This window comes from Alosa alosa, chromosome 20 (genome assembly GCF_017589495.1).
Source record: "Alosa alosa isolate M-15738 ecotype Scorff River chromosome 20, AALO_Geno_1.1, whole genome shotgun sequence".
Taxonomy (NCBI): Eukaryota; Metazoa; Chordata; class Actinopteri; order Clupeiformes; family Clupeidae; genus Alosa; species Alosa alosa.
In genome coordinates this window covers 27326623-27343683 of record NC_063208.1, presented here as the reverse complement: position 1 = coordinate 27343683, position 17061 = coordinate 27326623, and the positions used below count along the sequence as shown (strand labels likewise).

Genomic DNA, 17061 nt, shown 5'->3' with positions numbered 1-17061 from the left:
GAGAATTATCATGAGCACATTGCCTGAGGCCTATTTGGTCAGACTTCTGGACTGCACTCATCCAGTGGGGCGAGTTTTGGACAAACTTTTCCCCTGACTGTATTCAGTCAATCTTTTACTAGCTCTTAATTTCAAATACTCTTCAAGGGATGAGAGCCGACCCCCCCTCTCTCTCTCTCTTTCTCTCTATCAGCTATTTCAGCGCCCCTAAGTCCCAAGCAGACATTTTTTTTTCAAAGCATGAAGCTACAGTATATTCCATTCCTTCACTCCTTCGCTCCTAGCTGCCTGTCCATAATCTGAAACCTCTGGCCACTCAGCAAAGATCCAAAAAGAACATTCCAGTATACACACACACACACACACACACACACACACACACCTTAAAGGCCTTGATGGTTCACATTTACTGCAGAGAATAATACACGCTCATATTTGTCTGTGGCCCTAATTCCTTTCAGGAGCGGCGCGCTCTTATCCAGTTTCACTGCTCTCAGGCATGCATTGGGCCGCTTAAGAGAGCCAGTGAAGAAGTCAATGTAAATACCAGGGAGGAGAAGAGGATGGCGCAAGCGACTGAGTGAGCGGAGAGGAGAGGAGGGGAGGGGAGAGGAGCAGCTGGCCTTCAGCCACGGGAGAGAGAACCTTCCGGACGCAGGGTGACATAACACTCCACTCTCGCAGAATTCACACAGCGCACACACAGGGGCCAGGACTTTGCCGTCAGCAGAATTCTGGGAATGTGGTGTTTAATGGCTCCTCTCTTCTGCCCCCAACCACACACACACACACACACACACACACACACACACACCCAACTCCCCACTCTACTACCTACCTGAGAGCTCTCAGACGTCCGGTGGAGGCCGTGCAGGGCCCCTACGGTCAGCACAGATCAGGGCGTCTCTTTAACGCCTTTCTCTTCCTCTCCTTCCTTCTAGAATATTCTCAGTCATTCAGCGACGCCATTGCTGTGCTCCTCACAATGTTTGATTCATGTTATTCCTTTACTTTGTCAAACTGATTTATACCAACTCCTATTACTTTATGAAGATGTATTGTAACTGTCCATGAAGCGCAGCATTCAAATAAACAATATGATCAATATTAATGAAGTACGATCATATCAATCATACCTCAGGTGTGTAAACCACTTCATAAAACACTAAAGCCAATTTCTGATATAACAAAGAGGTAGTTTATGATGAGGTAAAATAAACAAAACAAAACAAAAAAACACACAGGAGAATAATGTGCCTGATGGGCGTTTGTGTGCAGTCTGGACTTAAGTGTGCAGTTTTATGTTTGCTCTTCCTTTGGTCCCGGAAGCCATTTTGTTATCAAGTCCACGTTCTGCACACTTTGCGTGCTGTTTGCTCAGGTGCAGCGAAAAGTAGCTATGGGAGGAAAGTAGAAACGCAGTGGCTCTCAAATCCCTTGATGACGCACTGATGCTATCCTGTCACCATAGCTCAACAGGTTGGGCAAGGTGCTAATAGGCCACAGGTGTACTGTAATAGCCAGGAAGTGAGAAGAGTGGACGAATAATGAGAAAATATACCTTATCTGTGATGTAAGCGGTTTTGGATAAACGCTGTGTTGATGGATCATAAAATCAGAGATCTGTTTTATAGGACCTGACTGCTAACTCTAGAGTGGAAACACAATAGGATGTGGTGAAAGCTGTTGTGTTTGGCATGTCAACAGCAATGCCCAGCTGTGTGTGATTCCGCCCAACTCTTCAGTGTGTGTGTGTGGGTGTGTTTGTTTATAGTCCTGTGTAATCCTGCCCAGCTCTTGTGTGTGTGCGACGCGTGTGTGTTTGTACTCCTTTTTGTGTGTGCCTGTACACCTGTCTGTGTACACCTGTGTGTGTGTGTGTGTGTGTCTGTGTGTGTGTGTTTATCTGCATGCCCTCACAGACGTGCGGGTGACGTCAGAGAGGATCCTGCTGGCATTTTGGCCCAGCCTCGCCACACAAGCTTGACGAGGAAATGCGCTCGATAAAAATAGATATATCTGAAGGCCATATAGCATTTGTCTGAAACTGTTCCTGTATGCTAAAACCCACAGTGAACTTTGTAACCCTGTGAACGTCAGCTTGTGCCTGCTGTGTTGTACTGTATTGTGTGTGTGTGTGCCTGTGTTGTACTGTATTGTGTGTGTGTGCGTGTGTGTGTGTGTCTGTGCGTGCGTGTGTGTGCAAGAGAGAGACTAAATATGTGTTTCGGTGACTGTGTGTGTAAATGAGAGGTCAGGAGAATGGGAGAGCATGTATTTTTGTAAGAGAGAAAAAAAAGTGTGTGTGTGTGTGTGTGTGTGTGCATGGCAAAAGGGAGAGTCCAGTAGTCTTAGCCAGGGGCAGATCAGCTCGAGTTTGTTGCCCAAGCCTAGATCCCCTTTCAGCTAAAGCTGCCCTCCGACTGGAGCTTAGAAAGACTTCCTCTATTCTAGCACACTGCACTGTACATGCATTCAACAACGCCACACAAACAGCCAGCAGACACCTCCTGTGTCACCCTCTCTCTGCAACAACCACGTCCTATTCTGCACCTGGAGTCTTCTGAGGTCATCCACAATTGCATCAAGCATGAGGTAACATGGTATGTTACAACTTAACTCCCTCTCTGTTATCGGTGCGGGGTTGTCACACACACACACACACACATACATGCACACACACAGACACACATGCATGTACACACACATGCAAAAGCTCCCCCTCCCCAGGTCTTCAATCTAGTGTTGAAATATTCATGCTCTTCACTAGCTTAAATGTAGCAAGTTGTGGAGTTTTCATCAGATACTGAGCTTTATCACCGAAACATCTTGTGCATTCTAAAAGCTGTGAACATCTATCAGCTAACTTCATTTGACAGACACACACATACAAACACACACATACACAGGCAAATCTTTCAAATTCCTGGATGATGCTGACGCATAACCACAGTGATACAAAGCTAATGGCGACATACATCAGTGCCATTTGGCTGGGACATCCTTTCAAGCAAGAACACAGCACATTGTTTTGCAAATAACATCAGACAAAAGAAAGCAATTACTACTGCATGGAAATGGTGTCCACAAAAGAAAACTTACCAGTCACATGTTTACTCACGTGTGTGTGTGTGTGTGTGTGTGTCTGAGGAAGAGGGAGTGTATTACAGTGTAATACGGAATGTTTTTTTGTGTCTATGAGATCATGAGTTATCCAGAAGTTATCAGTTATGCTTGTGTACTTTGTTCCTGCTTCAGAAATGCTGATGAGCAAAGAGAGGGAACACGCTCCACAAGCACTGAACCATCAAGCACACAGATACCACAGCACTGTTGTGAGTGCTAGTGCCTAAGGCCCGGGCTGCACGGGAAACGGAAGTCAAGCGTTCGTTTGCGGAGCATAAAATAGTTTTAGAAGACTGGTCTAATTTTTTCGAACTTGTGCACCACTATCACGTCTGGCGTAGCCAGTTCCATGGATTACAGTGGAGGCTAATTGTTGCAGCAGACACTTTGCGAACGGAGCGCTTCAGTTATGTGCCCGTCGGTGTAGCCTCCCTGTAAAGACGCACACTATGAGCTTATCATCACTGACCACGTGTGGCTATCCTCTCGTTTATGGGGAAAGTTTCCCCTTCCCTCCTGCTGATGATGGCTGTCCACTTAAGTCCACTCCCCCACTGGCTCACAGCGGTGTCGGCCCTGCCGTGTTTAAAGGGCCTGGCCCCGTGCCATCGGACAGCAGCTAATTGCCTATTTGAATAGACGCATACGGCACCGCGTTCAAGTGTCTGTGTGTGTGTGTGTGTGTGTGTGTGTGTGTGTGTGTGTGTGTGTGTGTTTGTGTGTGTGTGTGTGTGTGTGTGTGTGTGTGTCTGTGTGTGTGTGTGTGTGTCTGTGTGTGTGTGTGTGTCTGTGTGTGTGTGTGTGTGTGTGTGTGTGTGTGTGTGTGTGTGTGTGTGTGTGTGTGTGTGTGTGTGTGTGTGTGTGTGTGTGTGTCTGTGTGTGTGTGTGTGTGTCTGTGTCTGTGTGTGTGTGTGTGTGTGTGTGTGTGTGTGTGTGTGTGTGTGTGTGTGTGTGTGTGTGTGTGTGTGCCACTTGCGGGCGCCGTTTGTTTTCCCCTTCATGGCAGAGGTGGCATGCAGTGTGGTGCGGTGCTCAGGGTTGAGCTATGGGGTTGAGTCACTCAAGGACCTGAAGAAGCTTTGTTTTCTCAGCTTCACATTCTTTCTCTTCAGTGCCTGTGTGTGTGTGTGTTTGTGTGTGTCTCTCTCTGGCTTCTTTACAGATTTCTGACATGATCTTGGCAACCCTCAGAAAGCACACACACACACACACACACACAAAGTCCCTAATTTGCCTATTTACTTAAAACTTTTTAGAAGGTTTGTGTGTGTGTATATGTCTCCAGGTAAGCTCATTTAGGCAACTCAGTCGAAATGTGATCTGGCATGGATGCATCACACCTGTTCCTGTCTATTTTCTACTACAACACTTGCCAGTCAACCACTGGCACCAGCATACTCTGACCTGGGTTACCACAACATGCCTTAAAGGCTCTCAGGCACAATAAATCAGAGAGGTCTGTTAGAGGAGGTCGGTTGGAAGTGGTTGAGCGGATAGGACAATGAAGACCCCCACCCACCCCTCACCCTAGCTTTTGGTTATTGTTAGAGCGTTGACGCAGGTAGCTCACTGCATCACTGCTATCTGCCTTGCCAACGGGTCGCCGACTGGCTGAATAGGGGATGCGGTTGCCGGGGGAACCGCTGTGCTAACACTAAACCTTTAAGCCAACCCTTTCCTGTAAATGCTCGCTTCCATGTTAATGCACCAGGTCTGTACATACCTGTGGCGATGACACACAAACACAGCACACACAATAAGCTCTGGAGATACTTTTTGATACTCTCTCTCCCTCATCCTCTCTGTCCGTCTGTCTCCTTCTCTCAACTTAAGAAAGCTTTATTGGCATGACCATTTAGGAACATTATCGGCCACAATAGGCTACACTAATAAAAAATAATTTTTTGAAATGTAATCACAAAATAAAACCATCCTGACCATAATCACAAACAGAAATGGAATTGCTTTAATCTGCTCTATTATTAAAGGCTTTTTGTGGTCATCCCTGTACTCCCTGTGCTGTCAAACACAAATATAGGTCTGTGAGTATGCTTACTCACAGACCCAAACACCAAGGCTAGGTTCACACCGCAAGTCTTAATGCTCAATTCTGATTTTTTGCTCAAATCTTTGCATATTTCTGTGTGGCTGAACAGATTGTTTGTGTGGCCAATATCAGCCAATGGATATCAATCAATACCAATATCAATATCACCCGTATGCGCAAAACAACAACAAACAAACACATGCACACAACATGCAGCTAACACAACTGACTGACCGACAACCTTTGTGGTACTCTACCTTCCACCGAGTGATGCAATAACACATCAGAGAGCGTTCTCCCAACTTCTCTGGTGCTCCAGTGAAATATTTAGAATTTGGCTAGTGCAAAATTCTGACGAATGGCGATCAAGAACAATGGTCACATGAATTCTGATATAACTGTTCAGGCTGCATATCGCACTGCAAAACATCAGACCTGCATCAGATATGGAAGTGATCCAAATCAGAATAAAAAAATCAGATTCCATGTGACTTGCGCTGTTCATTGTTTGGACATCAGCTATGTGTCACATCAAGTTAAAAAAAATGATTTGGCGTGTTAGTGTGAACCTAGCCTTCTTTCCTTTTCCCTCACATACACTTTGATGAATAGCCTATGGTATTTTATTTCGTCAAGGTGAACACAACTGTTTGGCCAAAAGGCAAACATTACATGTGTACTGTATGTGTTTTAAGTCTTGTGCCATGGGTGAAAAGTAGGAAACAGGTTTTTGTTGTTAACTGTGTATCTAAGGATTTCCCTTGAAAAATGGCTAAGGGAGAACGATGACAGGGGAACTTGTGGTGTAGGAACTGCGTGCAGCTCAGTTTTCACATCCTCAGAAACAAGAAATATAAAAATAGGTACAACATCAGAAGTTAGACACATCGAACTAGTTTAACTTTATGCCTAATTGTAACATTTCTGTAACAAACGCTGATTTAAGTGTTTTGAATCTCCCATGCCATCAACATAAACAAATTCACTGTAAGACGCGTCCTCTAGCCGCCACATGGCGAACTGTAAATTTGACATACATCCCTTCTGCCATCGCAGCGACCAATGAACACATTATAAATGCTGACGCAGAAGGCGTGGGCGTGTACTTGAGGGATTCTCTTCTTATAGACGTTTGACTATTCATATTAACCTCCTCTTCTCGACCAATCACTACGTTTCTGTCTATCCCAGCTCATTTAAAGCCTCTGCACGCGTCATTTTAAGGCAGTTTAAGAACAGACGGTGCGGCAGGAAACCACAGTCAATTGGGAATTAAAATTTTAGTTGCTCTCTTAACTTTTCACGACGGTTCTCATCATCTCCAGTTCGCAAATATTGTGGTCAACAGGTGACACTAGTTGACACATTTGTTTTCTTTGTTTTAACATTGAAAAAAGTCAAGCGTGGTTCAACTGTAATGCGTGTTGGGGTTTATGTGCATCTCTCCTCTTGTCTGAACTTCAACTTCAACTTCATCTACGACAGGTGTCACTTGTCGCTTCGAGAGTTCTTATCCAAAGTATAAGAGGTCTACTTGACAGTTACAAAGTATTCACGCGACAACCTCGCCATGTCCTCCGGTGATGCCTCGGAGCAGAGTCGACGGTTCTGTGTGTTGTCGTGGGAGCAGGTGCAGCGACTGGACTCCATCCTCGGGGAGAGCGTGCCAATCCACGGACGTGGAAACTTCCCCACGCTCTCCGTGCAGCCCAGGCAGATCGTCCAGGTAGGCTAAAATGACGGATGTTGTGCCGTTAAAAAAGCGAGAAGACATGCCGTTTACAAGAGTAAACGCACCAGTGACCAGGGCAATAATTGCAAGACTTTACTTACCTAGACACGCACCGCGTAATTTGGAAAATTGAGTTAAGATGTTTATGAAGAGGCATAGTGGCGCCAACGACAATTAAACTAAATTACTCCTAAATGTGTAATGTGTAAATGTATAATGCTTGCAACAGTGTTGATAAAAGAGATATAGTTGAAACACAGTCGGTGTTTTAGAAGCGTTGAACCTCTCCAGTGTTGATCACTCTACTTGTCATGGCAAGTCCTTTTATAGGCTGTGAAAATTCTGGGCTCTGGGCTAAAATCAGTAATTCTGCGCATTTCACCAATATTCTACCTCAGTAATTGATCCATTATACTGCATATAAGTGGCAACTGACCCTATTTTTTTTTAGTACTAAACGTCTTTTTCTTAACTCTGAAGCTTCCAGCAGTGCTGTCGTATAAATGTCAAGTAATGTGTTTAGCATTTTGCTCTTTTCTATAACTACGAATTTTACTACATTTTAATTCGCTCAGATGTGCGTTAGACATTTATGAAGCCATGTATTAGACTACCAAAGTCGTCCAGATGAGGTAATATGCCAATTAAACACTTTCCACTGTCTAATTCTTGTGCTGCCACCACCACAGTTGAAATTTCTCAGAGCGCTTTGAGGGGAATGCCTTTTACGCACGCTAAGGGAACAATTGGCGAAGGTATACTTGCTCTCCTCCTTCAAAGTTTTGGAAAACTTTCTGATTGAGAGCAGGCTTTCTGAATAGCCATTTTCTGTCTTGCTATCTTAGGTTTTATATTCATACTCTGTCAGAACAGATGCTCTCAGTTGTTTATATACATAATATTTCCAAAAAAGGGGAAAAAGAATAGAAAGGAACTCTCATCTCAGGAACTGTCCAGACCCGTACGCTGCCATCTGCATTAAGCATTAGCAGATTTTCTCAGCCATTCGCTTCCTTCCTCTGGAAAGCTTGTGGAAAACTGAAAACGGCACCAGACCCCAAACTTTCTCCCCATGACAGCATTTTTTGAGGAGGGGGATGGGTGGGGGCGCAATTGCAAAGGAGCTAAGGGATGCTGTGTGTGTGTGTGTGCGCGCGCATGTGTGTGTGTGTGTTGGGATTGGGGGGTGGGAGTGGGGAGTAGCTAGTGGATGGACGGCTTTCAATGGGGATGTTTGTTAGTGAGAGGGCCCACTCATTGAATGACATCTGGTAATAGTGCTGCTTCAAGGCATTTATAAGCCCTGGGGGTTGTACTTAGGCCTTTGCTCCTTAGATTTAACACCGATCTCCTGCCTTATGATCTACTATGAGTTCTTCCACAGCCCACAGACCTACAGAGCTCTCCACCTAGCTAACAGTGGCGCAGGGAGTGACAGTATGGTGTAGTAGTTCACACATAGGCACATACCTGTGGTCAAGTACAGTTTTATCAATAGCTTCTACACCTTGAACAAATGTTTGGAGTATTTGATCTGCACAAAGTGGATCTAAATGCTTTACTAGGTGTATATCTTAATACCACTTTCTCCAGTTTTGGGTGCATGGATACTGCATCATGAAAGAAAAGTATTTTTTTTAATTTTTTTTTTTATAAATGTGCTATTTTGTTTTGTCACTGGTATTAAAATCCTTGTTAATGGGTGGAATACAATCTTAATGTTCTATGCACCACTAATTTTGGCTGATATCCCCTTACGTCTGTTTTTGGCTTCACCGATGGAGATAATGCATTAGGCCTCTTTGTTACACAATTTCTTAGATTACTTTCACCAGACGCCATTCTCTTGGCAGGTAGAAATGCCTTGTTTCTTTTTCCATTTGTATTTGTTTTGTGTGTGTGTGTGTGGGATGGTAAATCTGGATTAGTCATTCTAGTAACAGTAGACTTGTGGTTCAGGGTTGGGCTGACATGGTATCACTGTGCTGAGTGAGGACCAGATGTCGGTTACCTCTCTCTCTCTCTCTCTCACTCTCTTATTTCCTCTGTTCTTCTCTTTGCATCCATTGCTCCCCTCTTCTCTATCCCTATCACTTTTTGTCTTTTTTGTCCCTTTCTATCTCTATCCCTCTATCTTTTTCTCTTCCTCTTCCTCTTCATCTCCCCATTTTATTCTCTCCCTTTATGTGGACCTCCCTCTCTATTAATTTCTCTCTCTGTCTCTCTCTCTCTCTCTCTCTCTCTCTCTCTCTCTGTCTGTGTGTGTCTGTCTGTCTCTCTTCATCCTGTAAATCAATTCCTCAGGTGGTCTATTGTAGTCAACAGTGACCGGCAAGCCCATTCCAGACCTCTTGAGCAGGTTGTGGGCAGGTTGTTCTTACCATTGTATTGTAGGCCTGGCAAACAACAATAATGATGATCCAAAAAAACACACCACAATGCGTCTGAAATCACGTAACACAGTAGCTCCTTTTCCTCAGCCAAGAGTAAGCTACAGTGTGAACCAAAGGAGGATGTTGACATGACCACCCAACCTTTTGTGAAAATATAGGAAATACCTAATAAAATTCCCAAAAAGAACTTGAAAAAGCAATGTACTTTTTCTCTCTGCTGCCTGCTGTGCCTTTTTCGATGATGATTGTTTTGGATTCCATGCCAGCCAGGGACCAATAAGACTTTCATTCTCTACAGCTGGTCTTGGCAGGGCCACATGGAACTGGCTGCTCGGATCACTGAATTGGTGTCTGGGGTGCACTGCGGCACCAGAACCCGGCTGGCTTGTCTTCCCCCTCTGCAGGAACCCGTTAAACGCCGTGTTAAAACAGCCCCTGACCATCATGCAACAAATAAAAACACACAAAAAAAGGCACGCTGCCGCTTCGACTTCTGGAGTCGGAAAACAGACGGCGCATAAGGGCCGTGCGTCGCCAGGGTGATGTGATGTCAACACCAGACGGTCTAGTCTGTTTGCGGTCGGTTTTTACAAGTCTCTTGCACGGAGTCGTCGGAAGTTCGTTCTCCGTAGCTTCTCCCAGGTGAACTTGGGGAATCCCCACATGTCTATTAAGGCTGGACAAGGCTGATTGTCAGCTTCCTCTTTTCGCTTTCTCCGTCTGTCCAGCCCAGTCCAGTCCAGCCCAGCCCCCCAGTCCAGTGACATTACTGCCTCCAGTGTGCTGCGTGCACTATGTGGTCTAGTCTGAATGAGTGCGCGGCTGTGTCCCATGGCTTGGGCTTGAAGTGTTTACTGGGGTCAGTGTACTGTGTAGTAATCAGATTGAGAACATGGCTGTTACTCTCAGCAGACACCTACTGATTACACCCACGCTTATGGCTATGGTCCATCTGTTAACAACGTACATTTCGTTTTCTTTCTTTTTTTTTTTGCATATTTGAACAGTTTTATGACACACGCCATCTGCTTGAAGTCCTGCCGTGCCCAATATAAACAGACCCCTCTTCGGAAAACCCAGGCATGGACGAGAGTCTGGTAGCTTCTTTTTGTTGGAAATCCAATTCCTTGTAATGTCATCCCTGTAATTGATCCCTTTTGAAATTCCAGCCATTTATAAATTGACCTTTCGTTTATGTTGGAACCCTGTTCACACTCAATGTCTCTTTTACGATGATGTGTCATTTTTCACAGTAACTGTTTTTCCAGAGGTAAGTTGAGTGGTTCCTTTTTTCCATCAACCCCTCTGAAAGGAAGAACGACAGAGAGAAGGGAGAGGAGGAGAAGAAGAGCTGTTATGTCAGGGCTTTAGAGTAATAACTCAAGATGATCGCTAGAACCACTGGCTGTCTGTTACAGCAGCCAATGGCATTTGGGTACACTCAACGTCCGACTTTTAACGGTCGCTCCCATAATTCAGTGCTTGTGTAATGGTGGCAACGGTGAGTCCAGAATTCCCCCACATGCCTATGAAGAAAGAGAGAAGGGAGGTGAGGAGGAGGAGGCTAGAGAGGGGGGGGGCAGTAAAAGAATGGAGAGAACAGTACAGGAGTGGAGAGTAAAGGAGTGTAGTGGAGAGTATGGACTAAGAGTAGAGAGTGGACAGGAGATCGAGGGAGGAGAGGGAGAGAGCAGAGGAGGAGTGTAGAGGAGAGGAGGTGGGAGAACAGACAGTAGAGGAGAAGAATGGGTAGAATAGGAGAGAGGAGTGGTGGAGAGACGATGGCTGAAGAGTAGACAGGAAAGGAGAAGAGAAGTGGAGAGTAGAGGAGAACAGTGCAAAAGGAGTGGAGCGTAGAGGAGTGGATATGTAAGAGAGGGAAAGAAGAGAGGAGGTGAGAGGAGTGGATTTGGGAGGAGAGGAGATGAGTGGATTTGGGAGGAGAGGAGATGAGTGGATTTGGGAGGAGAGGAGATGAGTGGATTTGGGAGGAGAGGAGATGAGTGGATTTGGGAGGAGAGGAGAGAAGTGGATTTGGGAGGAGAGGAGATGAGTGGATTTGGGAGGAGAGGAGATGAGTGGATTTGGGAGGAGGTGAGATGAGTGGATTTGGGAGGAGAGGAGATGAGTGGATTTGGGAGGAGAGGAGATGAGTGGATTTGGGAGGTGAGATGAGTGGATTTGGGAGGAGAGGAGATGAGTGGATTTGGGAGGAGAGGAGATGAGTGGATTTGGGAGGAGGTGAGAGATGAGTGGATTTGGGAGGAGAGGAGATGAGTGGATTTGGGAGGAGAGGAGATGAGTGGATTTGGGAGGAGAGGAGAGAAGGGGAAAGGGTGACATCAGTCCAAACTCGTGAATGAGGAAGGAGGCCTAATGCCCAATGCATTGGCAGAGCCAGGCTACACTGGCGAGGCGGTGGAGCCATTGAGGCCCTAATGTGCCCGGCATTGGCACCAGTACCCAGCGGGGCCTCCACTCTCCCTCTGGCTTGGCGCGTCTAGGGGGCGGCCGAAGAGGAAATCCAGCGTAATTTGTTCACTGTGTCGCCGGTGAATCACACACATTGGGAAATGGGAGCGCTCAGAGGAACACTAAACTAGCTCTCGCTGGGAGACACTTGTCCCGCTTTCTTTCTTTTTTTTCAGGAAGGGGGTAGGATGATGCCAAGTAGATCCCATTCACTCACTGAATGTGTCTTTGTACTGTGAAATGAATTAGTGGTAGCTTTTTTGCTAACTGCTTAATTCCCACTAAGTCCAAAATGAAAACGGTAGAAGCACAGCAAAATAGAATAGAAAAGACCCAGAGTGTGCCATGTGGTGACTGTTAGCAGAGATACCTTTATATTATTTTTTTTATATTTAATTATTATTAGAGCAAATGAGAAACGGATGTTGAGTGACACAATCGTCTGTGAAACTATGACCCATTTGTTTGAAGTCTGCTTTTCGGCGTTTAATCTGTCTCAATCACTTTCAGTTGGAATGTACTCAGTAGGATGCTGCCATGATCTATTAGGTCTGTGTGATGGAGGCAGTTAGCCAGCCTTTCCAAAGGGGGGAGGTCCAGGAGGTCTATCGGTAGCCAGTAATGACTCGAGACCTACATTTGAATAAAAGCCACTGACTCGTCTGTGTAAATGGTTATTTGAAATGACTGAACCATTAAGCAGAGGAGACTGCGGGGACCTTCAAGGATTGGTCCAGTTATTTGTCTCCCTAGTTATTAACTTCCAGATAATGATGTAAGAAGCTAAAAGTATTATAGTGCTTCTCAAGACACAAGTAGCTTTAAATTTAGCAGCCGAGAAATGCATATGAGAAATACAGCAACTGTTGGCAGATACCTAGCGTCTTGGCCAATAAAAACAAGTCATTTATAAGATGCCATAGAAGAGATACTCGATATGAGACAGACAATAGTAAATTTGAAAGCAACCGGGTTCGAATGATGTCAAGCGAGGCCAAGCTGTCCACAGAGGGTTCTATATGAGAACTGTCTCAAGGTCAGACGGAGGTCTTCCAGTGATGGTCCCAAACGTTTTGTGGGAGTTATCCTTCCCCAGTCATAGTCTTTAGACCCAGCCTGGAGCAGATGTGTGTGTGTGTGTGTGTGTGTGTGTGTGTGTGTGTGTCTACTTTCCCTCTTATATTACAAACTCTGACTTATGGGAAGATACATTTCTGGAAGCCCTAGAAGTTTCTTCTCTCTTGTACCACTGATTTATTAAAACAAGTTAAAAACCCTTCTCACAATTTCATAATTACTTTGCTCCTTGCGTCACTTTGATATGGATAGAGAAGTTCCCATAAGTTCTCATTTGGGACCTCTATAGTCTCAGCTTCTGCTGGTTATAATTTCACAGCCTGGAGCTGCATATCACCGAAGCTCATTAATCCCCATTCTATTAGGTGTCAGAACTCATCATGCAGTCACTGCACTTGCTGTCTGTCTGCCTGCCAGGATCCCAAAGCGCGTTGAAATGGCACTATTATTTTCCATGCTATTTTTACGTTTCATGCCGCTGACTTATTTTGAAAGATGTGTGATTTGTAATATGGGTCAGAAAAAGACTATCATGGGGACAGCAGTCTACAGTTCATACTGAATCATTCTCAATCTTGTCAGAAAAAAAACATGAAAAAATAAATAGCTATTTACACCTTTGTCAAATAGAGCATATCAGATAGGGACATTAGTGCATTTGTATTTAGGTGAATTTCTTCCTTGCGGAGAAGGGAATTGTTGCAAAAATGAATCCTACAGCTATTCTATGTTCCATCAGATGTTCCATTTCTAATGTACTTGGAAACTGTACAAAAGCATAAAAGCTTTGGCTCCCTTCAGTGATGCAAATACATGTCTACGGAAAGGAATTTTCACTCACCCCTCTTCTCTCTTGCTCTCTCTGTCCTGCAGGTAGTCCGGGCGCGACTGGAAGAACGGGGTGTCGTTGTCCGTGACGTGAAGCTGAATGGGTCAGCGGCGAGCCATGTCCTCCACCAGGACACCGGCCTGGGCTACAAGGACCTGGACCTGATCTTCGGCCTGAGTCTGACCGACGACAAGACCTTCCGCCTGGTCAAGGACGTGGTGCTGGACAGCCTCCTGGACTTCCTGCCGCACGGCGTGAGCCGCGACCGCATCACGCCACTCACCCTCAAGGAGGCGTACGTTCAGAAGATGGTGAAGGTGTGCAACGACACTGACCGCTGGAGCCTGATCTCGCTGTCCAACAACACTGGCAAGAACGTGGAGCTCAAGTTCGTGGACTCTCTGCGGCGGCAGTTCGAGTTCAGCGTGGACTCCTTCCACATCGCGCTGGACTCACTGCTGCTCTTCGACCGCTGCTCCGAGACGGCCATGTCTGAGAGCTTCCACCCGACCGTGCTCGGCGAGAGCATGTACGGCGACTTCGAGGAGGCGCTGGGCCACCTGCGCGGCAAGACCATCGCCACGCGCAGCCCCGAGGAGATCCGCGGTGGCGGCCTGCTCAAGTACTGCCACCTGCTGGTGCGTGGCTTCCGGCCGGCGTCTGAGACGCAGATGAAGACCCTCCAGCGCTACATGTGCTCGCGCTTCTTCATCGACTTCCCCGACATCGGCGAGCAGCAGCGCAAGCTGGAGGCCTACCTGCAGAACCACTTTGTGGGCATGGAGCACAAGCGCTACGAGTGCCTGGTCATGCTGCGGCGCGTGGTGGACGAGAGCACCGTGTGCCTGATGGGCCTGGCCTGGCGCCAGGCAGCTGGCTCATCTCGGCGCTGGCTCGCGGCGCTGGCGAGCAAGCGCCATCAGCCGTGCCCAGCATCACCTGCTACTACCAGCCGGCGCCCTACGTGCGGGACGTCAACTTCAGCAACTACTACGTGGCCCACGTGCACTCGCCCATGCATCACTGCAGCAGCAGCTACCAGACATGGCTGCCCTGCAGCTGAGCAGACGGACTACGGACACGGGAGGGAGAGAGAGAGAGAGGGAGAAGAAAATGACAGAACGGAGAGAGAGAAAATACAGAAAAAAAGGGACAGACAGGAAGTGTGTGCTTGTATGTGAGTGTGTGTGTGTGTGTGTGTTTGTTATGTGTGTTTATGTATGTGTTTGTCTTTTGTGTGTGTGTGTGTTTGTTATGTGTGTTTATGTATGTGTTTGTCTTTTGTGTGTGTGTGTGTGTTTGTTATGTGTGTTTATGTATGTGTTTGTCTTTTTTTGTGTGTGTGTGTGTGTGTGTGTGTTTAAGTGTGTGTGTTTATGTATGTGTGTTTGTCTTTGTGTGTGTGTGTGAGAGAGATGAAGAAAAGCAGAATAGAATGCTTTGAAGCTATTGGTGTGCGTCTTGTGTATAGAGGGGTCATGTTAGGGGATTCAGTCCATGTGTAGCAATGTGGAACTAAATTATGGGACCAAATGAGGACGAGGACAAGAAAGATAAAAAAAAAAAAAAAAAGAAATCTAAATTACGTTTTTCTTGCCAAAATCTTCATGTGTCACCCACCCCACTAAGTTATGAAAATGAACACTGCTGTAAATTAGTTTCGAGCCATTGTTTTGGTGTTTGTTGTTTCTTTCTTCATGTTCTCCTAAGATGTTGTGATGTACAGAAAGAAAACAAACAAGTGAATGACCCAGTGACGGGTGCAAAGGGACAAAGTTGACGCACTTTCTTCCTGCCTTCTGGATATGTGTTCTAATGTTAATCAACATGTATCAGTTGCTTTAGCAAATGTATATAAGTTGTATTATTCTATAGTTCGCTCTGTCTTTGAGCGAAAGAAGACAGGTCAGAGGACCGAGCTCTGTTCTGACTGTGGTTGCATTTAAAACGTCTTTTTTTATTTTATTTGAAGAACTGAGGACCAAAGAATTTTCCTTGTAAAATTGGAATGTTGCTTTTGTCGCCTCCCCAAGTGCCTGAAACCGACATAAGAAACTGTGTACATTATTTGTATGTAAATTAAAAACAGTCTCAAATTTTCAACCCTCCATTGCAAATCTATGGTACGTTATTCAACCTTCCTTCCAGGGGTTGGGTTCATGTTTATGCTGCGAGCAGATTTAACACCAGAGATCAACGCTGGTGCCTGTACCTGTTTGTTGAGGAGAAATGAAGGCAGTCATCCAGGGGAATGCTAATAGCTAAAAGCCTTATGGAGCAGAGGTATTAAATCTGTCAGATTGAGGAAATCGGATTTTCTCTTCCCCTCTCTCCCTCCTCTCTCTTTTTCCTCGTTCTCTCTATCTATCCTGCTCTTTTTTTCCTGGCACCACTTATTGCTGTCTGTTTCACTCTTCTGCCATTTTGTGATTCCCCTACTCTTTTCTTTCCTGGCTTTTTACTCTCTCTCTTTCTCTCTCAGTCTCTTTCTCCTCCTTGTGGTCCCCATCTTGAGAGCTCGGTCCACTCAGAAGCCCAGAAACACATATTTGCCCTTATCCTCCATCTGTTTCTGAAGCGCTCAGAGGACTACTGGAGCTTCGTTTGGATTAGTTGTATTCACCAATGCTGACCTACTGATGCAGCTGAACACCAGCTGGTAAGCAAGGATGGGACTGCGACTGTGTGTGTGTGTGTGTGTCAGTGAGTGAGGGTGTGTTCTTCTGCATACTGAATGCTGACCATTTATGTGTACACATGTGTCAGGGGTTTCCAAACAAATGCTCTGTCATTGCACATAACTCATAGCAAACCCTCTGACATTTGTCAGGTTTGTTATATGGAACGAATGATTGATAGACCAAAGAGCTAAATGTTCCCATCTCATCATTCAGCTTTGTGCAGAAGGTGTGTGTGTGAGGTGGGAGGGTGGAGATACCGGTGGCTTGAGACAGTGTTGCATGCCTCTAGGCCAAGGTCACACTCCCAAGGTTAAAGGTGTATTACCTGGGCTGCATCAGGTAATGTGTTACTTCTCCTGTGTCAACTTAGATTTAAGCCCTTGATAAAAGCTACACTTTGGAACGGTTTCAGCAGAAGTGCGTCTAAAAAAAACAAGTGTTTAGTTCACAGTCTGCGCAACAGAGCAGAGTAAGAAGAGGCAGGCATGGAGAGCTACAAAGACACCCAAAGACAGCTTTCACCTACAATTAGTCGCCAGACAGGCTCGCTCTCTCGCCTCTCGGAGAGAAGTGTTGTGGATTTGTTTTGCGGAGAGACATTTGGACACCCATGAAGCATTCTGGTGATATAAACAGACCGGCGACACAGACGGGATGTCTTGGTTCTTAAACAAACTCCAGGGACTTTGTGTGTGTGCGTCCGT

General features: G+C 45.8%; 1 protein-coding gene across 1 annotated transcript; it reads left to right on the top strand.

Annotated features, from left to right (window-relative positions):
- The first annotated feature begins 6415 nt into the window (after window positions 1-6415).
- tent5bb (terminal nucleotidyltransferase 5Bb) lies at window positions 6416-14868 on the top strand. Its single transcript, XM_048230481.1, is given in 3 exon segments — window positions 6416-6899; window positions 13721-14549; window positions 14552-14868. Coding segments are annotated over 3 exon segments (1173 nt in total). The 5' UTR covers window positions 6416-6743; the 3' UTR covers window positions 14740-14868.
- Window positions 14869-17061: the final 2193 nt, after the last annotated feature.